At 39.2% G+C, this 24,658-nt stretch overlaps 1 protein-coding gene across 2 annotated transcripts; it reads right to left on the bottom strand.

The window, feature by feature from the left end:
* Positions 1–49: 49 nt before the first annotated feature.
* kcng2 (potassium voltage-gated channel, subfamily G, member 2) lies at positions 50–23,857 on the bottom strand. 2 transcript variants are annotated; one of them, XM_043218517.1, is made up of 3 exons: positions 23,559–23,857; positions 15,524–16,399; positions 50–3,063 (listed from the first exon to the last, which is right to left on the bottom strand). In XM_043218517.1, exons 2-3 carry the CDS (start codon positions 16,325–16,327, stop codon positions 2,227–2,229), a joined length of 1,641 nt encoding a protein of 546 aa, XP_043074452.1. In that variant the 5' UTR covers positions 16,328–16,399; positions 23,559–23,857; the 3' UTR covers positions 50–2,226. The 2 variants fall into 2 exon arrangements, with proteins under 2 accessions (XP_043074452.1, XP_043074453.1); XM_043218518.1 differs by lacking the exon at positions 23,559–23,857 and adding an exon at positions 21,188–23,515.
* Positions 23,858–24,658: the final 801 nt, after the last annotated feature.

The raw sequence follows: 24,658 nt of genomic DNA, 5'->3' as shown, positions 1-24,658 counted from the left end.
CACACCATCTATCACTAGAAACAATTTGAAAATAATAGACCTTTATTTTTTTAAAGGGCATTTCACTGTTTATTACAACCGGCAGATCCTGAGACTATGGCATCTAAAAGCAGAGCTATACAGAAATGTGTTTTCATAAACATAGTTATTGCAAATCAGCTATATAGGAGCGTAAATTAAAGTTTAATAGTCTGTTTTGAACAGTGTAACACTGTATCATCTGACACCGGAGAAAAGCTTATTTTACCTTAAAGGTGGATGCAAAATAAAATGTCGATCTTCACAGTCATACAGTTTTCACAGGTAGGAGCATCCGTGGACCAGGAACACCAGCTCGATGAAAATTCAGTCATCACTCACCCTCTTACCACTCCTAACCCATATGACTTTCTTTAGTGGAGCACAAAAGGAAATATTTAACCCAATGTCCGTGCTGCTCACTTCCTGTACAATGAAAGTGAATGAGGCAATTGAACTCTCAAATTTCATTATAACTGCTGCGCATGTAAAATAGAACTATGCAAGTATAACGCTCTTCTCTGGTCTCGAGGCTTGCTAATTTTTAGTGTGCTTGTTAGTGCACCCGCTATTCTTGCCATTTGACACTGGCTCCAATCCCACTCAGACCAGTGCAAGTAGGACCAGTTTTATTGGTGCTGTATTTCAGAATGGGGTTTAAGAGAAAAGTGCGATACACCTCACTCTCACACTGGTTTTAGGTACCTCCAGAGGCACATTAAGGGCTTTGGTTTTAGGGTTCTTGTTAGCGTGCCTTCCTCTTATACTGGTTGAGCTGGTTCAAATCCCTATCAGAGTGGTGAGAGTAGGACAAGTTACATATAGGTAAGTAGGACGTGAGTATAACGGTGGCCAGGTAGTAGGATTTTCTCAGGAATCTTCAGTTCTCTTGCCTCAAGAGACAAATTAACGGACACTGGTTTCTGCATTCTTATTAAAAGTGCACTCCTCCCGTTATGAAATTTCAAGGGGGTTAGTATGAATTCCAGCTAGTAAGAGCTGCACATATAAATCTCAACACCAAGGATTCAAGAGGCATGAAAGTGGACATTTTCATAGCGTCCTTGTTAAAGTACTCACCTACCATACTGTGAGATTGGTGCCATGACCCAAATGTGAGTGAAATTTAGGGAGTGGATGTAACAGAGGCCAGCTAGTAAGTGCTGTGCAGGTTAAACTCAAGAAGAACATTAAAGAGTGCTGTTTCTTTCTTAACTTGCCACCTCCTTTTTATAGTGGTGCACGTAGGACCAGTGAAATTGGTGCCCTGACCCGAAAGGGAGTAAGGTTTAGAAAGTTAGTGTATTGAGGCAAGCTGTTAGTTAACTTTGCTCGTCAACCTCACAGCCCTGGCCTCAAAATATGCACTAAGGGTTGCTGGTTTTAGCATCCTTGTTAGCACGCCCATCACCCATGCCAGTTGACACTGGTTTGAATCCTTCTTAGAAAGGTGCATGTAGGACCAGTTACATTGGTGTCTTGACATAAGGGAAGTGAGGTTTAGGCACTGGGTGTAAAAGAGGCCAAGTGGTAGATAGCTGTGCAGGTAAACCTCACCACCCTAACATCTAGGCACACAGCGCTAGAGGCTGCAGTCTTTAGCGTACTTGTTAGCATGCCCTGGTTGCACTTGGAGTGACGCAGCTAGGACCAGTTAAAAATATTCAAACAGTACAATATGCGTTATTATAAATGGAGCTTGTCACGGATGTCAAACATGGTGTGACACATTTGAACGCTCAATCAAGAACGAGATTTAAGAACTAACATGGAGGGGATGCTCCGTGCATCATTTACTTGGACAAAGTTACATTATAGCTTTGGAAAGCTTTGAATATAATAATATGAATCATGGACCACTTTTTAAAAAAAAATGTTATTGGGTTGAAAGATCCAGTATCCATTCACTTCCCTTGTATAAAACGATGAGCATTCTGCTAAACATTTTCAATTGTTTTCTACAGAAGAAGAAAGTCATACACATTTGGAACAACATGAGGGTTAGTAAATGATGACAGAACATTCATTTTAGTGTAAACTAACCAAAAATTGTGCTTTGGACTTACAAGCCTGTCCATTTTAACATCTCTTTCCCACTGTCTATCATTGTCAAGTCACCTGATTATTCAGGTACTATTTATGGCCGATCACCTGTAGCATGTCTTTGTACAAGTTAGTTTTCTTTAGTCTTACAGTCAGCTGCTTGCATTATGACTTTAGTGGTCTCCTGACCTGTAGTGCTCCTTGACTTGCCACAGCTACGGATCTGCGGTGATGTGCACCAACTCCGGCAGCCTCTGTGATCCCGTGTAAAGAACTGTCAGTGTCCTGTGAATCCTCGCTGTTTTGGGACTTGGTGCTGTCTTGTGAATCGGGCTTGTGCCGTGTGGCCCGATTTTGCTCCTCTTTAAGCTCCAGGTAGGACCGTGAAAAAGTGTGAAATATGGATGTGACTGGGAATGCCATGAGCAGGATTCCACTCAGGATGCTGCTGAGCGCCACCACCTGGCCTGGAATGCTGCGAGGAACCATGTCGCCGTACCCAACCGTCGTCATCGAAATGACGGCCCACCAGTAGCTCCCGGGGATGCTTGTGAACTCCTGCTTGGCGCCCATCTCGCTCTCCGCCAGGAAGACCAGCGGAGAGAACAGTGCCATGGCCACACAGAGGAACAGCAACAGCAGTCCAAACTCTCGAGTGCAGCGGCGTACGGTCAACCCAAGCGTCTGCAGCCCCAAAGAGTGACGTGCTAAACGCATCACGTAGAAGATCCGCAATGCTCGAAGAACTCGCAGGACCAATCCCACCTTCTCCAGGTAGTTGTTTCCTGAGCCTGTGGGGCGGTCGCTCACGGACAGTGAGTCCACTATCAAAGTGATGTAATAGGGCAGGATGGCCACCACGTCGATGATGTTGAGGGGTGTGCGTAAGAACGTCCACTTGCTCTGCGTCTGGATGAAACGGAGCAGGAATTCCAGGGAGAACCAGCCCACACACACTGTTTCCAGCACGAAGATGTTGTAGCACCTCTGGGAGCACTCGCCCTGAGATCGAAAAAACGCATTAGTTAAGCTCAGGCTTAGGGTTTCACATTCTGTTGTATCATTTAGAGGGTCATTATGCAGTCTCGATGTAGTGGATAATATATATGTGCTAAACCAGGGCTATCTAAACCCGGTCCTGGAGGGCCGGTGTCCTGCAGAGTTTAGCTCCAACCCTAATTAAACAAGCTCTTACTAGGCATGTTAGAAACTACCATGCAGGTGTTTTGAGGCAATCTGGAGCTAAACTCTACCGGACACTAGCCCTCCAGGACTGAGTTTGCACAGCCATGAGCTAAAATCATAATGGTTTGTTTTTCATATGTTTAGCACAGAAATACATTTACATTTTTTTTGCTACATTTCAAGCAGATGTTTCACTTTTGTCATGTGATAATTCATTAAGCAATAAGACAGAGGCAAACAGAGGCTTGGAAGGAAATGAGGGTGAATAAATAAATGGAAAAATTTTCTTTTTTGGGGGGTGAACTTTTGAATTTTGGTGGGAAAAGCATTAAGAATCAGTATAAGAGACGAAGACATTCCATACTTTTTGATAAAATTAGTCTGATATTATCAAACGCATTAAATATGCCTTTGTGTTAGTCCCTAAAAGTCCATTCAAAATCTACTGTATAACGTGAGTGGCTTGTACTGTGATTACTTGACTAGCATCCACATCCGCAGCTTGATTTCACATAAATACACTTGTGTCTGGGAAACTGTGTACTTTCCGAGTAATTTATAATCACAAAGAAACAGAAATGTTCCATGAATGCCGAACGCAAGGTTCTTGGAAACCAGAGAGATGTAATAACATTTTTAACACATTGACTATACTCTGAAGTGCAGTGAAGGTCATTACTAAATGTGTGAGAGAGAATGGAAGAACAGCGAATGTGCCCAGAAGTGGCCACCCACCAGTGTCAGGACAAAAAGAAACTTAAGGCAACTGTAAACGACTTCTAATTCTCCAACTGTGCATGTGGCAACAATACATACACACACAGCAATCTGGCATGAATAGAGAGGGAAGCCTTTAAGTCTAAAGTTGCCCAAAGGCACTCCGCAATTTAGATTAGTCTGGCTTCAGCGCTACATGTAAAGCGCACAACACAATACACCAAACACCCCCTCAATGAAGAGCAGGGGATGCTTTTATGCGGCAGGACTGAAAAAATGGGAAAACCGTACGAGGAAGCTTCAAATCATAAACCTTAACAATCTGGAATGACCTATAAAATGGCCATTTTAGCATCAGTGCAATTATGTTTCAACTTTAAAACTCGCTCAGAGCATCTCAGCTATAGTTATTGCCAAAGGTTCTCAAGTATTCATATACAATGTGAAGACATCTAACTATTTAAAATGTCTGAATAGCATTGTATTAACAACTTTCTGAGACGTTTAACAATTTCTAATCAGTTTCTGTGTAGGTGATGCAAGTGGATGCATTAGACACGGTCACATTAACTTGCTTGTGGTATTCTCTTTTTAATGAAATGCAGATTGGTTTGATATATTTGTTATGCAATGCATTTATGCGTTATATAAAGCAATTCATACATTTGTGGTTTAAAGGCATAGATACGTTTTCAAACCTTTATGACTTTCTCTTTTCTGATGAACAAAAGATATTCAGAAAAATGTCTCAGTCCTTTTTGTTTTTGTAAATAAATATAATCTGGGTGTTTTAAAATGATTGTAGCTCACTGATCATTCCCACTGTACTGTACTACACTACTTAAACGTTTTAATATTGTCACACTATTTTAATATTGTTGATAGAAGTCTCTTATGCTTACCAAGGCTGCATTTATTAGACAATCTTCATATGCAGAGAACACTGGCAAATATTCTCAGTTTTATTTTGGAAAAACTAAATGTGGAAAAATTCCCCATCACAGACAGAGCATCCTCGGTCTAAACTCATCCAGCCAACACAGATATCAAAATTTGAACGATTTCATGATTAAATAAGCTATGATTGATACTTCTCTCATTTTACAGAGGAACATAATTTGATGCCTTTATTTATAATGCTAATGAACAGACATGTTTAAGCCACATAATACTTGTGCAACCAACCCTTAGCTATTTAATAGCATTACTGCTGACTCAGAAACTGCAAACTGATTATTAGATCAGACAGACATTTCTGCTTAATGGCCTTTACGCCATACTTGAGCTGTTTGACGCATAACGCTGTTTCTGAGGGGACGGACTTCTCTAGGGAAAAAGAATCAATCCACCCTGAAGCCCTGATTGAAATGTATTAATGAGCTTCATCCAGACAAATCTGTTTTTCAGTTAGAACACTATGCCCTGCGTGATCTCCAGCTTCCCCTCTGAAATAATCAGTTTTTCGCATGCAGCTAATGAACTGCATTAATATTTAAAGGTATAATTAAATGTGATTATTTTCTAATAATGAAAAGAGCTGATGAGGAGAATGTTTCAGGTGTTATTTGTGGAGTTGTGTGGCTTTCAGTTTTTCTCTGGGACACAGAATTAGATAGTTAGCAGAAAGTCCATTTTGCTTGTTTTACGAACAGAAATCTTGACGCTTGACAGCTGCGGTACCCGTTCGCAGTGGGGGAAAAGAGTGATAAACTAACATGTCCTTTTCCATTCCACGAAATAAAGTCATGAAAGTTTCAAAAGCTTTTAAAATGTGAAAAACAAGTTCAGTTATACTTAATTTGTCTTCCGGAAAACATGCAAGTATCTTCTGTTGCTTCCCAAGGGCAGCACTACATGTAAAAAAAGCCAACTAATTTGGACAACTTTCATCCTGTTCATAAGTTTTCAACCCCCTCCGGTGATTGGTCGCTCATTTCAAGCGGTGTTTCTGAGCTTTTAGCGCTCCAAAAGCAGCACCTAGTGATGAAGAATGAATTAGCATTTTCTTTTAGACGACATGAAAAGGCTTGGGACTCGTTTTAATGATTCAGTGTCGACTCTTTCTTTTAAGAGATAATAACTTTATACACTTTCAAATTTAAAACCGCATGAAAGCTTAGTCTTTTTTGTCTTGTGGACTAAATGTAAATATATTTGGTGTGAAATATCTTACTTAGGACAGTACTAAATAAAGATTAAAATGCATTTTGCATGGTCGCTCTTATTTAAAATGACCAACATTTTTTAGATCTGCAGGAGGTTCACAAACTTCTGCATGCAACTGTATGTATGTATATTATTACATACATACATATATACACACACACTGTAATGATAATTGCCTAGGGACTATCTAATGTGAGAGAGAGAGAGAGAGAGACAAAAGAAATGCATTTATAGTCCATTAGGTCTATTCTCTGGAATGCTCTTATGTTGTGTTTTTATCATTTTGCTTTGATGGGAAGCTTTTTGGACGAGGGCTTGATTTTCCTATTTTTCTCTGTAGCACAACACTGATCAAATTAAAAGCAGACAATTACAGCCCTGATCTGATGTCTTCATCTGCAGGACGAGCCTTGCATCATTCAACACTCGCTGAGCCAGCACTTTCCCCAACAAACACACACAAACAGACCCGTAATGCATTTCATCGATGTTACTTTGCCCATGTTCAGTTAATTCACTTCCCTTCACCTTACCTCCTATACATTCAGTGTTCATCCACCCACACATCACTACAATGACACGTCAAGACATGGATGCAAGTCTAACATCCAGAGCTGCAGCTCAGTGAAATGCATACGTTGGTTTTAATCATCTGTTTAAAATAAAGCATGATGTATGAGAATACTGTCTGCCTACCTAAATATTTATCATAATTCTCTAAGGTCTTTTTTTTTTTGCTATAAGCTGTTCTGACAAGTCATTAATAATTTGCTGCAATAATTGTATATTTAATACGTTTTAAGTAAATATATTGTGTAAGATTGGTTCTATTTTTATACTATTCTTGCCTGTTAAACTGAACAAAATACACAGTACGAAAACAAAATTACAAAATTATTTTACAAAAGAAATAACCAAGCACACACACACACATTATTACTATTATTATTATTATTCACATTTTTTCCCGTTGATTAAAAATATACCTGGATGTTGTAATAAACTAAAACATATTTTATTTTATATAATTTATCCTTCCCTTTTTTATTCCCCACATCACATTTCATAATCATAATCATAAAAAAATAGAAAAATATAAAGTGCAATTATATTATTACCCCATATCAAAAGTTACACGTTATCTATAATGATATATAATTTATGATAACACAAATGGGGATTCCTATAAAGTAATTGTCCTATAAAGTAATATATAATTTTCTGTGTAGGTGAAGTTACATATTTTAACATTTCACTTTAGATTACCGCATGAGCAGTGATGTTTTCCATGTTTTGTTTTTTTTCGTGTAAAGGTCTGAAGATACGCGTCTGTACAGAAACTACCGACTGGAGTCAAAGCGTGACAACTTGCCCCAGGCCCACCCACACGCGTGGCAAAGCACGGCAGTAACAATGAATCAAACGCAATTTAGGTGAGAGGAGGCCATTATATTTTAGTGGCTGTAAGAGCCTGGCCCGCGGTGTTTTAATTACTGTTATTCGCCCGTGAGATGCAGGGGAAACAATCACGCAAGCCTCTGGCGTTCCCCCACGCTTTCTGAAGCCTGTCAACTTCAGAATTCGAAGCGCTGCCTGCTAACGGCTCCTTTGAATTTCATTTCCAAAATTCGACCGAATGCGTGCACAGCCTCTGCTTTTAATTTGTTCTGAATAAAGACTTGCGGCGTGAATCTGTCAGCTAGATTCTCGGTGCGTCGCTGAAACGCTGCATTCGTGTGCGCTGCGAACGGAATTAAGCACGTCTCTCAGGGATGCCTCGGTTGTAGCTCTGCCTGAAAGTGGTCGTCCGAGGCGGGGAAACTTTTTCGTGATGTCGATCAAAACAGGGTGGCGTCTAAGGATTTCCGGGACTCTTGTGCATTGGTTGTGTTCGTGAGGTCACTGATTGTGAATGGTATGCATATGGCAGGAAGTCCAAAGATGGTGTGATGGAACCAGAAGACTCTGCAAGTAATAGTGTGTACTAAAAACAACTTAAAAGTGTCTCAGGTAGAGGCGCTACTGTAACCGTTATCAGGATGAAATGCCTTTATCTCCTTCTAAACCTGGCTACAATCATCTTTGACGGGACTCTCATATTTCTCCCGCTATCTCTCGTTCTCTCAGTCAGGGTCGAATGTTCCCAGCGCTCCCCCGGCTGAGCCAGCTCTGATATTAACTGTAAAGAGTGACAGGAGTAATTATGTCTTCTAGCTTTAATCACATTATCGATGTTTTTAATATTCATCGCGCGTGACTGCTTCGCTCGCGTCCCTCTGTCGACGTTTATCAGGAACCGCCCGAGTGCAAGATGTTTCGCGAGACTTTCCGTCCTTTCCCTCGCTCGGTCCCGGCGGCTGCCAGACATCATAGCTCAGGGTCAAGCGCTCTGTTAGACGCTAAACAGACTGACAACTATGATATTGCTCTCTTCTGTCTGACGGAGGCCGTTCGTGATCTCAGAGGGGCATTTAAGCTCTGACGGATGGGATCAGTCACCCGTGATGTAAAGGTGTGTGTGTGTGTGTGTGTTGTATGCGAGTGCGAAATCGTTATTTTTGTCAATAGCCGTTTCGGTGTTAACACTCGTTGCACTTTAAGATCACTACAAAGTGCATTATGAATGTTTACGGCATCCTTGGGATTTGTGTGAAACGTAGGCTACCCTAGTGAAAAACTATTTTAAATACATTTCATGCAAAAAATATAAAATAAAAACTGGCACACTTATAGTTTTCTAAAGTACTAATTTTGTACTTAATGCATTTTCATTGCAATGAAGTCCAACTATTGTGCTACTCTTGCAAGTATATTTCAGGTACGCTTTAAATATATTTGTCACGCTGTTCTTTAGAGAGAAGGAGCACGCGAAGAGAATATAAAGTTAGCTAATTTTAGCCATGCCCACATAAAGGAATAATACCTCGGGCAGACGGGCAGAGAAACTGAACCACATTTAAAACAACGACCAGATCGGACCAACAGAACTGAAAGCACAGGACTTAAATACACAACGTGAATACTTAATAAATGAGACACAGGTGACGATGATAAGACGATTAACTAAAGTAGGTCACACAGAGCACATGGCACATGAAAACAAAAACAACAACACAGAGTTCACGTGTTTAAATAACCATATAATTCAAAGATCACCAATTTCTCATCAATAGTGACCTTAAAACATATTTTAGGCTTAATGTTCATTGTGCACAAGAAGTACTTGAGCAAAAGTTTTGTGTGAAACCTAATGTATGAAATAAATGCATTTTAAATCTTTTTGCAATAGTATATATTAAGGGTGCAATATATGAGCAACCTTTTCATTTTAAAGCAAAAAGGGGCTATTTACTGTTTTAAGTACATTTCATCATATTATTAAAAAGAACGTACTTTAAAAATACATACAGTACTAAAGTGTGAAGTGATTTTTTTGGACACAAGTTTTTTGGCAAATATATTACTTAAAATGTATACTAAATGCAAGAAATTGGACTTTAGAGCACTTTGACTCACTTAAGTAGGACTTGAGTACATATTTAAATTTAACGTAATTTCATTTCTATTGAAACTTGTATTATATATATTTTTAAGCACACTTTTTTTTAAAAGATTGCAGGAATATGAAAGGAAGTTCACTTTAAATGTAATATTAAATAACACACTAGCTACAATCATAATCAAATGAATTAGCGTGTTAGTCAACACATCAAAATAAATGTGCTTCTATAAACTGACAAAAAATATTAAACATAATGTTTGAATTGTACTACTTAAAACTTTTTTTAAAAATCTACTTAAGTGTGTCAAGAAACTGAACTCTCTTTAAATTCACTTGAGAGGCCTTTTATGTCATTAATTAAAAAAAAAGATTTCAAGTACACTGCAAGTGCCCGTTTTAGTACAATTAAGTGCACTTGCCACTGGATCTGTGAAATAATCAAGTGCTCTCCAAAAACATGGCATTAATCATCGTCTCCTGTGCGAGAGAAGCTATTTACGGGACTCTAGTGTTTGCTCTCTTCAGTCTGTCTCCGAGTCGCTCAACTAATTCTCTAATTGAGGCATTTTAGTGCATCACAAACTCATTATAGATAACAGCAGGTTTCCTCAGAGGCCGCAGATAATGTGTCTAGTGTGATAATGTAATTGTTTGCAGTTATATAATGAATGAATTGAGAGTTAGGTCAGCTTTGGAGTTGGGTTTGTATTAGCGTAGGTAATGTAGCACATGAGGCTGTATTCTCAGCCGACCTGCAAACAGACTGTCCACAAATTTAAGAGGCTGCTACAAAAAGCTCTGAAAGAAAGAACTGGCGGCTGGATTTGCCAAAGGTTTGCGCTGTTTATAGCAGTGGTGCTCCGTCAGGGGTCTTCTCTGCTTATCACAATCCCTTACTTAGTTTACTTTTCCATGAATGTATTAAATAATCTCCAATAATTCTCTTCATAGTTTTTCTCTTGGTTGTGCTGCTTCGTACAGGTGTATGTTCGAGGTTACAAACTTTTTCATTCATTTTCATTTAAGGATTAATATTCTGGGGTCTAATTTTTTTCCTTTAACGTTGGCCTTCCGGCAGGACATGGCCGTTTCCAAAAATATACAATCCCCTGGCCTGTGAACACAGATGCGGTGCTTACAGGCAAAACAACCCTGTGCAATATGGCTCTCAGTCAGGCCACGCAGGTTAATAAGAGACTAGTGTGTGTGTGTACCATGCTTGAGTGTTTGTGACTGCATATGCATGTATCTGAATGGATATTCATGTGTCTGTTTCAGTGTGTGTGTGTGTGTGTGTGTGTGTGTGTGTGTGTGTGTGTGTGAGTGTGTGTGTGTGTGTGAGGAGGTTCCGGAGCAGAATGCATTGCTCACAGTGATTGATTGTCTCTTTGAAGATAAAGAGCTCCCTGGATTCCTCCTGCTGTTCTTCAGTGTGGCCCTTTGATTGTGGAAGACACCTCGCTCTCTCTTTCTCCGCTTTAATCTCTGCCGTCTTTATTGATGTCATGCAGAGGGCTGTGCACACAAACACTCCTTAGTGAGAAGTCTGAAAAGTTGAAAAATGCTATAACAGGCCCCATGCACAGGAGTATTGTTAAGGTTGTTGGGTTCTCCCTCAAACTCTAATCGCATCTGATGGTATCATTACTAACAGCCGTAGAGTTTCAGATGCAAGGTGGTATAAACACGCTGTTCAGTCATGACACTTTAGATGGAGCAAACTTAAAACTCCTTTATATTCAGTTTGCTAGCAATCATAAGATTTACTACATGGCAGAAGCCGACTGTCCTCTTTCTGAACATTTGAATAGTCTGGCTCACGTTTTTTGTAAGAAGGCCCTGCTACATGCTACAAGAGTTCTTCTGGAAGCCTCCACCTCCCCCAGCACCACCTGTCTAGATCTGCTACAAGATTTATATATATATACATTGATGCAGCAGCAGCATGTCTTAATTGCTAAGAACAGCGTCTGTGTATCTAGAGGTAATATCAGAACAGATTTAGATTTAGACCGAACACACTCAAGTTCCCGATCAGACAGAACATGTTTTTTAGCAATGAAAGGCACTTTTTTATTGTTTTCTATTGGCATTAGGCACTTTGTCGCTAATAGACACTTGCATCAAGTTGCGTTTTTACAGGATCACCTGGGCATGAAAAGAATTCAACAGCATTCACGTTTTTTTCCATTGTCTACTCAAATAAATGGAGAGATGGGCCTTCTGTTGGAGAGATGGAAGTTGCTTAGAAAGTTCACAGGCTGACATGATGGTGAAGAAGCTTGTGGTGTCTGTCTTTGGAATTTTTTAAGGTTTCTGCTAATATGACAGTTTACTTAAAATGAATAGTTGACCCAAAATGTTTAATTCTGTTATTATTTACTCATCCTCAAGTAGCTTTCTTCAACACCAAACCAAAGATTTTAAACCTGCTCGCGATAATCCTTGATCATACTGACAGCACAGCTGATTCGGTGGTTGCCTAGCAACATAAACAAACCACAGGCGCACTGCTCTTTTAGAAATTAAAAAAATAAGTCAACCAAAAAAAAAGAGGCCTGAAAAGCACGTTCTGCGTGAGCGGGGCCTGACACTGTTATATCAATCAGCACGCTGAAACTATCCAGAGAGTTGTCATGGACTTACTACATGTCTTAGGCTTGATTGGCACATGAAATAAATTGTGTTTGAAGTTCACTGCAGCAAGAGCGCCAGAGACTGATGCAAACATGAGTAAAGTCTCTTCTACTGATTCATTTTTAATTAGTAAAATAATAAAACAAGACCCTTGTGTTACCTCCAAAAAAGCGAAGATGAAAAGTTGACTGCAGGGTGTGTGGGGGTCAGATTTTCCCTCTGTTTTAGGGTTTAGCGCTTAGGGCATAGCAGATAATATTACATTAGCATACTAGAAAACAGATCAGACAATCCCCAAGTCACACTTTAGTCTGAAGACCTGTCAGCTATGACTTTTGCCTCGATAAACTCCTAAACCGCTTAGTAATAGCTAATAAGGTAGTTGTTAATTTAGGCAAGGGGTGGATTAAGTCAACTAAAATATGGTCATGCAAAATAAGATACTGACATACGGTGCTGATAAAGTACTGATAAACAGCTAATATGCTAGTAATATTCATGCATTCTCTTCAGAGACGTCTTTAATCACTAAACTGATTCTTAAATATAAAAATACTGTTGTTTATAAACCTAAAGTGTGATTTAGTCAATGGTAATTATAATCAGTTTTAAACATTAGTCACTGGGATGTCCTGAGGAACACAGTAAAACAAGGTCGTGTGAGTGAGCGTTGGTGTGTGTGTGTGTGTGTGTGTGTGTGCGACTGACTGAGTGTGAGTGAGTAGGCACGTGTGTGTGTGTGATAGAGGAACAGCTGCCAGGCTTTTACAATAGTTCTGTGGAATATGGCTAATTTGGTATTCATGAAATCGAGCTCTGGACTTGAGATGCTGTCCCCCAGGCTGTCATGCCTGTTTCTGTCAGAAAAATATCCCCCTACAGTACACAGTCTAGCTGTTGAGACAGTCTCTCTCACACGAACACACACACACACACTGCAAACACAAACATCTCATGTCTCTCAATTGTTTACAGAGAAAATGATTCACATCATCAAGTGCAGCGGGATGAAGGATGCTGTCAGAGGTCAAACTCGAAGGCCGGTTTCGCCCAGAGGTGATTTAAGTGTCTATACTGTACTCAAACTCAAACATCATCACATTAGCATTTTATGAATTCAAAAAAGTTTTTGCTAAACATAAATTCTCAAGTGAAAAGTTCACAGACGTTCATTGAAGTCTGAATGAATTATGATTTCCAGTCTAAATCCCTGTGTTTAATTTTGAAAAGGTTTGGTTCACTTAAAAATTCTAATCCAGCCATCATTTCATGTCACTTCAAGTTCATAGCATTCCTTCGAACACAAAGTGAGCAAGAATGTACTTTTTGTGTGTGTTCTTTTTCCAAGCAGTGAATCGGCACTGGAGATTTCAAAATTCAAAATGCATGCAAAAGAACCATAAAAATGTCATAAATGTAATCTTAAAGAAGTAATCCCAACCCCATGTATCTTTCTCTCCAGTTAAGACCAGTTCTGTAAACCAATCTCTAAGCAAACCTTCTTTAATTGGATCTCTTTAAGAACTGAAAGCTTCATAGACAGGGCTGAGTATAAACCATAATTAGGCCATAGTTCAATTAGGACACTTAACTAATTTTAATAAACATGCCTTAAAACAAAAAAAGTTTTACGATCAGTGAGTTTAGTCTCACTGATCTTAAAAGTTCAGTCCAGGACTAGATTTAAGCCTTGTCCGTGAAACCGGGGGTAAATCAATGGGTGAATGATGACAGAATTTTATGCAGCCTTTTAATTGTTTATTAACTGAATTGCACGGTGCCTGTCTTCCTGTGGTGAGTGACTGTTATTTGGCCTGTGGCAACTTGAAAACTTGCTGCGCTTAATCTACTGTATATGCTGACAGCTCCAAAATGCATTGCAGTGTGCTACTTGGGTATGTCATTAATTTTGTATGGTAACAGGCAAATATATTTAGACTTACAAGCAATTGTGTAACAAGCTTCTCAACTTCTGTTTGGAACTTTGCATTCAGACCTGCTCTGAAGACGTGTCTCTAAGACAGAAACTAAAAGTGGGACAGGTCTGTTTTGCACCGTATATTTCAATTCAACACCACTGAAGATATGCGACATTTCACTTCTCAGCCACACAAAAACTCTCTCAAGGCCGTTGATGCTGCCTGGTGTGATATTTACATTACTTAATATTTACGGTAATATTAAAGTATTTTTGTCTTTTTCAGTCTAACCATGCTTAAATTTAAATTTAAAAAACGCATACACCACATATTATTTACATTGACTGCAATAAGTATTTAATCACTAAAGCCACCTTAAAGAAATATCTTTCAATTTAAAGGCAAAACCACAAAAAATACATCTTAAAAAAAAATTACAAAATTACCTACCATGTACTAACATCATATACCTACTTTGGATTTACTCTGTAACTAAAAAAAGGTAATAGAAAATAAGTATGAGGAATATAGGGATTAAAATTCACAAGGTTAGTTTTTTTCGGTCAGAGTTTGTTTTGGGGTAAAGGTAAGGTTTGGATTATGATTATTGTCAAGGTTTAATTTACGTTTTAGGTAAGGCTAGGTAGGGTTAGAAACATAGGGAATAGACTTGGGTTTTGGGATAAAGGTCCAAAATTTAAAATGCCCCTATTATGGATAATGGAAGGTTCATATTTTTGTTTTGTTGACAGGTTATGTGCAAGGTCAAAAAAAAACTATCATTGTCTTATAATATGCATTTTTCCCTTACTTGCTCAACAACTCCCAATTGATTCCCTCAATGATCAATTTGAACAAACCCCCATTTTCATATGATGCTTATCAGCGGTGATTGGTCATTTTCATCTCATCGGACCTGTCATTTCTCATAAAGCGGTGCTGCTTTGTGTACATCATTACCAGGGAAACTCCAAAATCAAGTAGCATTTTTATTCAGACCAGCTAGAAAAGACAGATAAGTGGAAATATGCTAATGTTCCATTTTGACGTCAACATGAAACAGCTTGGGATTCGTTTAAAAAAAGGGTGTCTTCATTCACTTAAAACCGTGTTACACACTGCATGAAAGCTCTTTTTCAAAAATCCTTCATACACTGTACATTTCCTGAATAAAAGTCTTAAATAATTTAGCTTCTCATGAGTGAGAAAGCTGATGGAAGCCATCTACTGCATCTTTGCTTTGATGAGATCACCGGATATGAACCAGGTGATCATCTTTTTGCTCCAAATCTTGCTTTTTTATGCAACCTACCTACATTCATACATGTACACTCACCCTCTCCTCCTCCTCCCTCAGGTCAGGCATGGTGCTGACGCACAGTGTAACTGCCGTAATGGCCACAAAGACCACCGAGAGGCAGGCGAAGATCTTCCCAGGGATCCCGGAGTGAGGGTTCTCCACCATGTCTCTGAGGCTGTGCATGCACCCGGCCAGACGGCCCTCCTCTGGGTTCCCGACTCCCGGCGCCTCCTCACAGGACTGGGGCGAGGTCAGCTCAGCCTCCTCCTCCTCCAGCCGGAGTCTCTCTCGCTGCTCCTCCTGCCGAAGACGGAGCTTTCTCAAGCAGCACCACTCCAGACTGGCCTCCTCCACGCCCCAATACAACAGCTCCTCCTGAAAGGAGAGCGCGCACATCTCCCGCAGCAGTCGGAGCTTCCCGGCCGCCAGGAACGTGACGATGGAGCGGAAGGCGCTGGGGCTTCGGTCGAAGAAGAACTCGTTGCAGTGCGCGTCGTAGTCGTCGCACAAGTCGAGGATTTCCTCGGCATTGCTGCAGCTCCGTAACTTCCCCAAACGCGTCAGCGGGAACTCCTCGAGAGTGGACCACGGGATGCTATAACGGATGCCACCCACGTTGATGATGGCGCTGCGGTCGACTAAAGCGCCCTGGTCCGCGCCGGCTCCTCGGTTCTGGAGGAGCCCTTCCTCCTGTACGCCGGGCTTGCGCTGCAGCTGTGCGCGTTTGTAGAACACTCCCTTTTTGCTGCTGATTTCATGCGGATTCTCCAAAGCGTTAAAGTGGAAGGAGGTAAACTGATGATCGGTGCTGCCTGCTAGGAAAGCCACCTCTTGGTACATCTCTGCTGTGCGTGACTGTGCACTCCACAGATTCACGGTCTACCAGGTCACGGCGGTCATCGTGGATGAGCTCTGAGACACAAAACAGGAAGATTTTAATGAAGACTTCGGTTGCTGAGCCCGAGGGGCACGATGCAACAAGATTTCCGGAGAAAACAATAGATTAATTAGTCCAGATATATCCAAAACACACTGAAAACGATGCTCAGAAGCATATGGAAATTAACACTAGCTATGTTTTCATCCAAAGATTCAAATTAAACTGTGCTTTATTCAGTAAAACATTTGCGAATAAAGCAGTTTCCCATCAAAGAGAATTAAATCGTCACTTCCTGGTAAGCTGACACTAAATATCACTATGAAAACAAAATGCATATGGTTTGTCAAACGTAATTGTGATGCCCATGTCAAATAAAATAATAATGCTAATACTAATACTAATCTTATAATTTTCATATATGATAAATTACTTGAGCAGACAAAACAAAATAAATATTTTTATGAACGTTGCGTGCATTCAAATGTTGATTAAAAAAATCTGGAATAAAGTATGAACATTTCATGTAAATAATCAGAAAATGCAGGTAGTTGTTGCCAGCCTTTTTATAAAACCGCTGAAATGCTTAAAGTTAATAATATTTTAAATGTCATAACTTGCTTTGTAAATTGCAAATGTTTATTATTTATCATTGCAAATCAATTTAAATACATAAAAACAAGTTTCAACAGAAATAACATAAAAGTTATGAAATAAAGATGTACTGAAGGGTCTAAAAAGCGCTCTAAAGTGAACTGCAATTAATATAAATTTAAACGACCTTCATTGCAATTAACATGCAACTTACCTCACATATAATATACACTTAAGTATATTGTTTCTTCAGTAAGTACTCTTTTATAAAGTATACGGTCTAGTCATATATCATACAGGTTATTGTGTTTTGTTTTTGCTTGATTTTTGCCATAATTCTTTGTAACTGCATAGAAATTGCACAGAAAAAGATATAATTACATTATACCCACTTTATTATAACTTAAAGTCCATTCCTTCAAACACTACTCCAGTTTTTTCTGCTCTGCTAAAATGAGTAGACTTTTATGTGGGTGAAGAATATATTCCACCAGCTCTGGATTTTGAATGATCAGCGCTTTAACTGTCTCGAGGGCAGCAACGCTCATCGAAAAATACTTAATGAACGCATAAAAGTTGTCAAACATCAACAGTAATGCTGCAAAATCATACTAATATATTCATTGTCTCAATCGAACGCAACATCACAAAGTTCATGACACATTTGCGTATTTTTTACAAATAGGTTCCACCGCGTCTCGGAAGTCTTAATTGCTCACAATCACTGGATGCAGTAAATTCATGTCATAACGCAAGTTGACTCCCAAAGCGGAGGAATTAATTACGATGTTTTCTTTTCTATTCATGGATAAGTTCCTAAACGAGCCATGTTCTCCACACAAAGGCAGAGTAAGGTCCAGTGCTCTCGTATGAACGTGGGTATAATTAGAGATTTATGAAACGGAGCATTCAGTGATTCTTAGAAACCCCATCGGTCTCACGAAGGCTTTCGACCTTTTGTGAAACGAAAGCGTAACGTATTCAAACAGCATATCTGCGCAGAAATGCATCTGTGGTTTATATCTCCACTCTTATGCATATTTAAGACGTCAGAAGTGACCGATGAAAACTGGTGCTATCGTGGTGGATGTTAATAAACAGAATTTTAAAGTTCGCCCAGATCAAATCTAGCCTGAATCTCGCTCCGATTTATATTTTAAAAGCAATCGCTTCTAGCACGACGTCTCCACACTTATGACGTAAGCAGCAGATTCAGCTCATGTCTCTGTCTCGGGCTTTATTTTACTTCTTAACATGTTGTTTGAGCCCCGAGGCCTCTGACAAGCCTAATGAATCACTGTCGAACCGAAACGGCGCAGAGAAAGATGCCATGTGTTACAGCTCGATCCATGAGTCAATACATGACCCAGCGTTTCCTGCACGAAGCCCGTGCGCCGTCACATGAGCTCAGACTGCGCGCCATGTGCCAGTTAAAGCAGGTGCCAAGGCGTTTTTTAAAAAATGCAAATGAACCAGACTTTTCTCTCGTTCAAAGATGACGCTAGGAAGCAGCGTCTAACAATGATAAACGATACACAATGCATTTGAGCAAAGCAGAGCAATGTGACAGATCTCTCACCACCAGTCAAGTGAATACAAAGCGGCAAAAAACAAAGCGCTTCTTTGCACGCGCTGCTGTTCAAGGATTCGGGCTGGCAGATTTTCTATATTTTTGACTGCATGGAGTTGATCAAGAATACAGTAAATATATAATTTAATAAAGACACTGGTCACGCTTTATTTTAAGGCCTAATTCTTACTATTAACAAATCATTGACTACAACTTTTCTCTCTAAACTCCCAATTTGCTGCTTATTAATAGTTAGTAGCAGTTAGAAGATTAGGGATGTAGAATACGGTCATGCTAAAATGCAGGTTCAGGTGAACCCTGGCGCGTTTTATTACGCTGACATAGACACGTACTGTGGTGTTTCAGCATTGAAACATACAGAGACTTTTGCTAAAAGTTGGTGCTCCATCATGTTGTAAATATGCCCTTCACCAAATCCAACCCTAAACCTGCCTCATATTGTTAACAAATGCAAAACTGATATAAAAACACATTTGTTGATGTAACATGGAGTTCCTCGCCTCTTACGTACTTCTCTGTACTCCGTGATCTACTGAACAAACCTATGAAAACACATAGATATGATGCTAACAGACTAAAAAGAGCATATTAATATTTGTTTTGCAGCCACATGATATTCTTTGAATAAGTGTGTGAAAACTATGCTTTATTAATCGAACTTTATTTATTTGATATATTAATCAAATCAAAATCTTTTTTTTTTTTTTTACTGCCTCTAGTGTTCATTTCTTTTAGAAACTGCAGTGATGTGTACTTATTGGTACATATTTAGGAATTTGTTACGGATATAATAACTAATTAATTATTAGTTATTAATTTATAAGTGTTACCAAAACATTTTCTATTTTAATATATAGTAAACTAGATTTTTTTCCTGTGACGTAAAGGTGAATTTTCAGTCTTCAGTGTCTCAGGATCCTACAGAAATCATTCTAATGTACTAATTTGCTGCTCAAGAAACAGGTTTATTATCATACTGCATGTTGACAAAAAACACTTTCCTTGTCTTATAAAATGCATTTATTTTTACCTTGTTTGCTTAACGACCCTTAACCGATTTTAGTATCGATTCATTTTGTTCAAGCCCCTCCTTCGAGCGACTCCAATCTGCGGCGATTGGTCGATTTGTCTCCTTTTCATCTCATCATGTGTGTAATGGCAGATGAAGCAGCGTTTGTGAGAGCAGTGCTGCTTTGTGTGCAGCGTTACCGCGGAAACCTCTGTTTTTACTGCTCCGCGGGCGGCTCCTCGCTGTGATTTTCATTCAGGCCAACGTGAAAAAGACCGAAGAAAGAAAAAGTGGGCAGGCGATATGCTAATGTTTCATTTTGACACTGACGTTTGGGATTAGTTTTAAAAACGACTCGACTCTTTCGAGAGACAATGGCTTCACACTCTTCACACTTTCAGATTTAAAACTGGGAGCACTTTAAATAAAACGGTCACTTTTGATGAATTAAATGTGTTGATTTTATACACTAAAACTAACTGTTTTGTATGTCATACATTACTGTAGTATTTCAAAGTCCATGCAAACTATGCATCTACCCAGAAGGGCTGTTATTCTGGTCCTGATGGAAGCGCAGAGACAGCTGCTGTATTAAAGCCAGGTCTGTGAATTTTAGGGGGGTCACAGAGAGGTCAAAAACACTGAGAATGTCTGAAAGAGTGTTCACTTGTTCATGCCGGCTGGCGCTCAAGGGAAGCGCTCAAACTGCAGTGGCCTTTGAGGATCAGACAGTCATGTCTCCACGCTCTTCTGAATTTAAAGTCTCTCCAGGCAGACTGGCAGATCTAGTGTATAAGTCATTAATAGAATATTGTATATTTATACTGAAAAGTTTGGAATCAGTGCATTTCACAGAAGTGAAAGTAAGGACGTATCGTATTAAGCTGGTCAAAAATGGCATTTGAAATGTTACAGAAGATTTCTGAACTTTAATGAAAGAAATATATCCCAAAAATATCAAGCAGTACAGCAGCACTTTCAACAGTGATTATAAGAAATGTTTCTCGAGCGGCATTGGATACTGGAGAAATGATACATAAATTCAGCTTTGCGTTATGGGAATAAATTGCATTTTATTTTGAATTGTAATAATATTTCACAATTTTTCTCTTTTTGCTGTATTTGCCATATACTATACAGAAGAGGCATCTTTAAATAAAAAAAAAAAAAAAAACTTGGTAAAATCATGGTAAAACACTATATATTTTTTCCTTTAAATTAGTTAATGTGATACTATATAGGGATCGAGAAATAGATTGAACGGAACATTTAAAGTAATTTTATAGTAAAACAAAATGCTTCATATTTTATACTCAGCCATAAAACCTTGCTATAGTTTTTTCTACCTTTTGCCTGATTTTGCTTTACAGTGAAGTAGTATATATATATATATATATATATATATATATATATATATATATTCAGCATATACACAGAAGTACTCTCATGTATAATGAAAACACGCAGACATACTGTCCACATGCATAAAAGAAGCGAAAACGTTTAAACGAATTTCCCTGAAGGCAAAGCGTGTAAGAGACAGTGTGGGCAGATCTGTCTGCTAGCTCTTTCTTTCTTTCTTTCTTACTTTTCTTTCCCACAACCGTTTGCTCTATTAATTATGCTCACATGCTCATTGAGAATCCACTCTGTTCCTTTAGTCCTGCGGGTCTGTATTAAGATCTACAGAAGCGATGGCAAAAGACCGTGGAGGCTGTCGTCACCATTAGCAATCAGCGCAGATCAATTCCTAGATGCCCCGTAACATTGATTTCCTTTTTGTGAACTTCATAACAGCACGCAGGAGGCTGGAGGTCTCTGTATAGACATATGAGAGCGCACACACACACACACACACACACACACACACACTCTCTCCAGCTCAGACAGACGGACAGACAGGTCCTGTGAGATGAGAAGCGAGATGTTGGGCTGGCGTACAGGAGCCCGTGTGAGCGATGGCGCTGATGATGAGCGCTGCGGTGCTGCGTGTCTCCCGGGGAAGATGAAATTCAATAGTGCTGATGGGGAGATTTCTGCAGTGGCACTCTGAGTTAGAGACTTATAAAGGCGCTCGTGAATCAATATGAGCTATTTGTGCTTGTTCTTAATAGATGCCGACGTTATTCGCGCGGCTGCGCTGTAAAGCGGATGGGAAGACAATAAGTGCGTTGTTTTTCTGTCGCTCGGGTCTTTGTTTTACGTCTCCAGCGATGATGAGCTGCGCTGCTAGGCAACCCTCAAAAAGTTTATGATAACTTGACAGTTTAACACAACGTGCAGGCTAAAGTTAAAGTGGCACCAAAAAAAAAAAGTATTTTTATTTATTTTAATGTTGATATAGAAATCAAATGTATCATACCCCACTATGCTATTTGGTCGTTACACTTATTCACTATTAACTGTGACTTTTCCTTAAATGATATGCTAATTGGCTGCATAATAATAGTTATTAAAGGTAGTTGTTTAAGGTAGGATTAGGGATGTAGAATGAGCCATTAATATGTAATGAATACTACAAATAATTGGCTAATATTGTAGTAATATGCATAGTTAAGAGACCGTAAAATAAAGTGTTACCAACTATTTATATTTTAATAGTTATATAATTACGATTTTAAATTGATATGCATTAATATTCACGCATTTCTCATACTGTATACTGTTTTATCCAAATCATCTTACATTGCATTCAAGGTTCAATCGCCCTGCCCTAGAACTGAACCCATAGGATGGTGTTGCAAGCTGAAATACATTCGATTCAGAAAAGAAACGAAGACAAAAAAAGATTAACACGTCAATTTAGACACTATAAATCCATTCATTTAAAATAAATCTCCGCTGGATAAGTGTGACAGGTTTTGGGGTCTGTTTCGTTTCTAATTAAGGGGTCATTTCTCTCATACAGACAAAACTGTCAGGATTATTTATGAACTGAATTTAATAATTGAAGTTGGACAGAAAAACCAAAGGAGTGTCGAGTAGTTTGAAGTGGCATGAAAAAGTAAGTTTATCCTTCTAGTTTTTTAATCACTTTAAAGCATCAAATGGTGATTCGTGTACGGCGGTGCGTCTATAGAAATCCCATAAGTACACCCGGCTCAGGCTTTGAAGTCGTTTCGTTATGTTTCAAACGTTAAAAAAAGCTTTTCGATCGTTAAGAGAGACGGTGTTAATAGCCATTGTACCAAATGTGCTTCACCAAAAGTCACGAGTGTCAGGAGACCGTTGTTTCACCAGCTCATCACAATAAATATGCCATTAAAACTGACCCAGATGTCATCCAGCCCACTAAAACAAACACCTCAAATGGCTTTCATGTCAATCTAATAGGATGTAATAGGAGCTCCGTGCTCTTCCACACCTCTCCCTCTCTCCTTCATCAAACACACATACTTACATGTCAATTCTTTTCACTTTAAATCAACTAATTAGGATTTCTTTCGGTATTAATCCACACATTTTACATTATTCCTTTCAGTCATTTATAACAGACGTGAATAGGAAATCTATGAAAATATGACAATCCTAACTTTAAATGTACAAACAATGATCCGGTAAGCATTATGTTAAGCTTTACGTGGTAAGCAGTCGTATTGAAATATTATAAAGTGGCCATAAAGCTGTTTGAATAAGCTTTTAGTTTACCTCTTCGTTAGAGATAGCCTAAATCCCATCGTTTGGCACGATACGACATGGACGCTTCATCGTGGTAGTAAAACGGAGCAGTGTTTTTATTCAAACGCAGCGTTTGCGTTATTACGTTCCGTTTTAATTACGCAACTTTATAGTTTCCCATCTTGATTAACACGCCTGAAATCCCGCCGCTCTCGTCCAAGGCGGTTAAATAAAGGACTCGTCTCGCGAAATTCGAACCTAGAACGCGTTTTCGGAACTGAGGGAAGATTCTAATCGACCTCGCGCGCGCAAACAAGCGCGAAAACCACGCAGACACGCGCGGACTCGGTCCAAACAAGCCCAGAGTCAAGAGTCCGCTTACCCGTCTCAAGCCCGTTGGTGTCGCGCTGCCCCGCTCATTCCCCCCTCGCACGTGTGAGCTGTGCTGTGGCGCGGCCGCGCGGTTACTTTTTCTGATCGCTTTCCCCGCGTCGGCTCCGGCTCCCAGCTCCTGAAGTTCCTCAGTCATCATCGTGTCAGATCCGGATCTGTTGATGGGTGTTACTGCTCGCGCGCGCGCTCGAGTCCCCGTCTCACCCCGAGCCTGCCTGCGCGCTCAGGACTAACGTCGCGTTACCGTGCAGAAATACATCAAAACACTTCTCCCTCGGATTTCACGGCTTTGCTAATTGAATCATGCACGTTATGCGTAATCCGTCCTGCTCGCTGCACGAGGACGAGAGCTCTTTCCAAATCATTTTAAAAGCGTTAAACATGCTCTTTAACTTTTTTTTTTTTTTTTTTTTTTGGACTGAGTCGCTAGTTTTTCACTAAACACGTCCTGTTAATGATAGCAGCGCGCATATAGGCGTGAGTATTGCGTAAACAAAAACAGTAATATTTAAATATTTTAGATAGTATATTTTATAATAAACATAATAAGAATAAATAGATCGATAAATAATACAAATATAATAAATAATAATAAAAAGAAACGTAATTGAATAATACATAAATTGTTGTAATTGTATATATTGTAATATTAAAATGCGAAATATTTTGAAATATTTCTGTAATAGTTCAGCTAGCCTGGAATATATACATCATACATCAAATATACAAAAATACATAACTTAACCTAACTTAAATAGTTGCATACGGGAATGTAAGAACATACAAAATCTCAGTTTCTTGATTTTTGTTTGTTTGTTTGTTTGTTTGATTCGTATTTTCTGAAGTGGACACAGTTTGGCCACTGAGGGGAGACAGAGAAGTCCATACTTATATCACCTTGAGTGACTGTTAATAGCATAAACCGGTGATTCTTAGACTATCGCACTTTTATGTTCTTAAAAATACAAATCCCTCTTTCTTTGTCAAACTAACAATCTGGTCGCACACCCAGACTTTTAAACTCCAACAATGAAAATACAGTGACTCATAGAACTTATATTATAAACTATTAATGTACCTGAATTAGTC

The sequence above is a fragment of the Puntigrus tetrazona genome, chromosome 19 (genome assembly GCF_018831695.1).
Source record: "Puntigrus tetrazona isolate hp1 chromosome 19, ASM1883169v1, whole genome shotgun sequence".
Lineage (NCBI taxonomy): Eukaryota > Metazoa > Chordata > Actinopteri > Cypriniformes > Cyprinidae > Puntigrus > Puntigrus tetrazona.
Note: the sequence above shows the minus strand (reverse complement) of the source record. Positions and strands in the feature narration are given on the sequence as shown.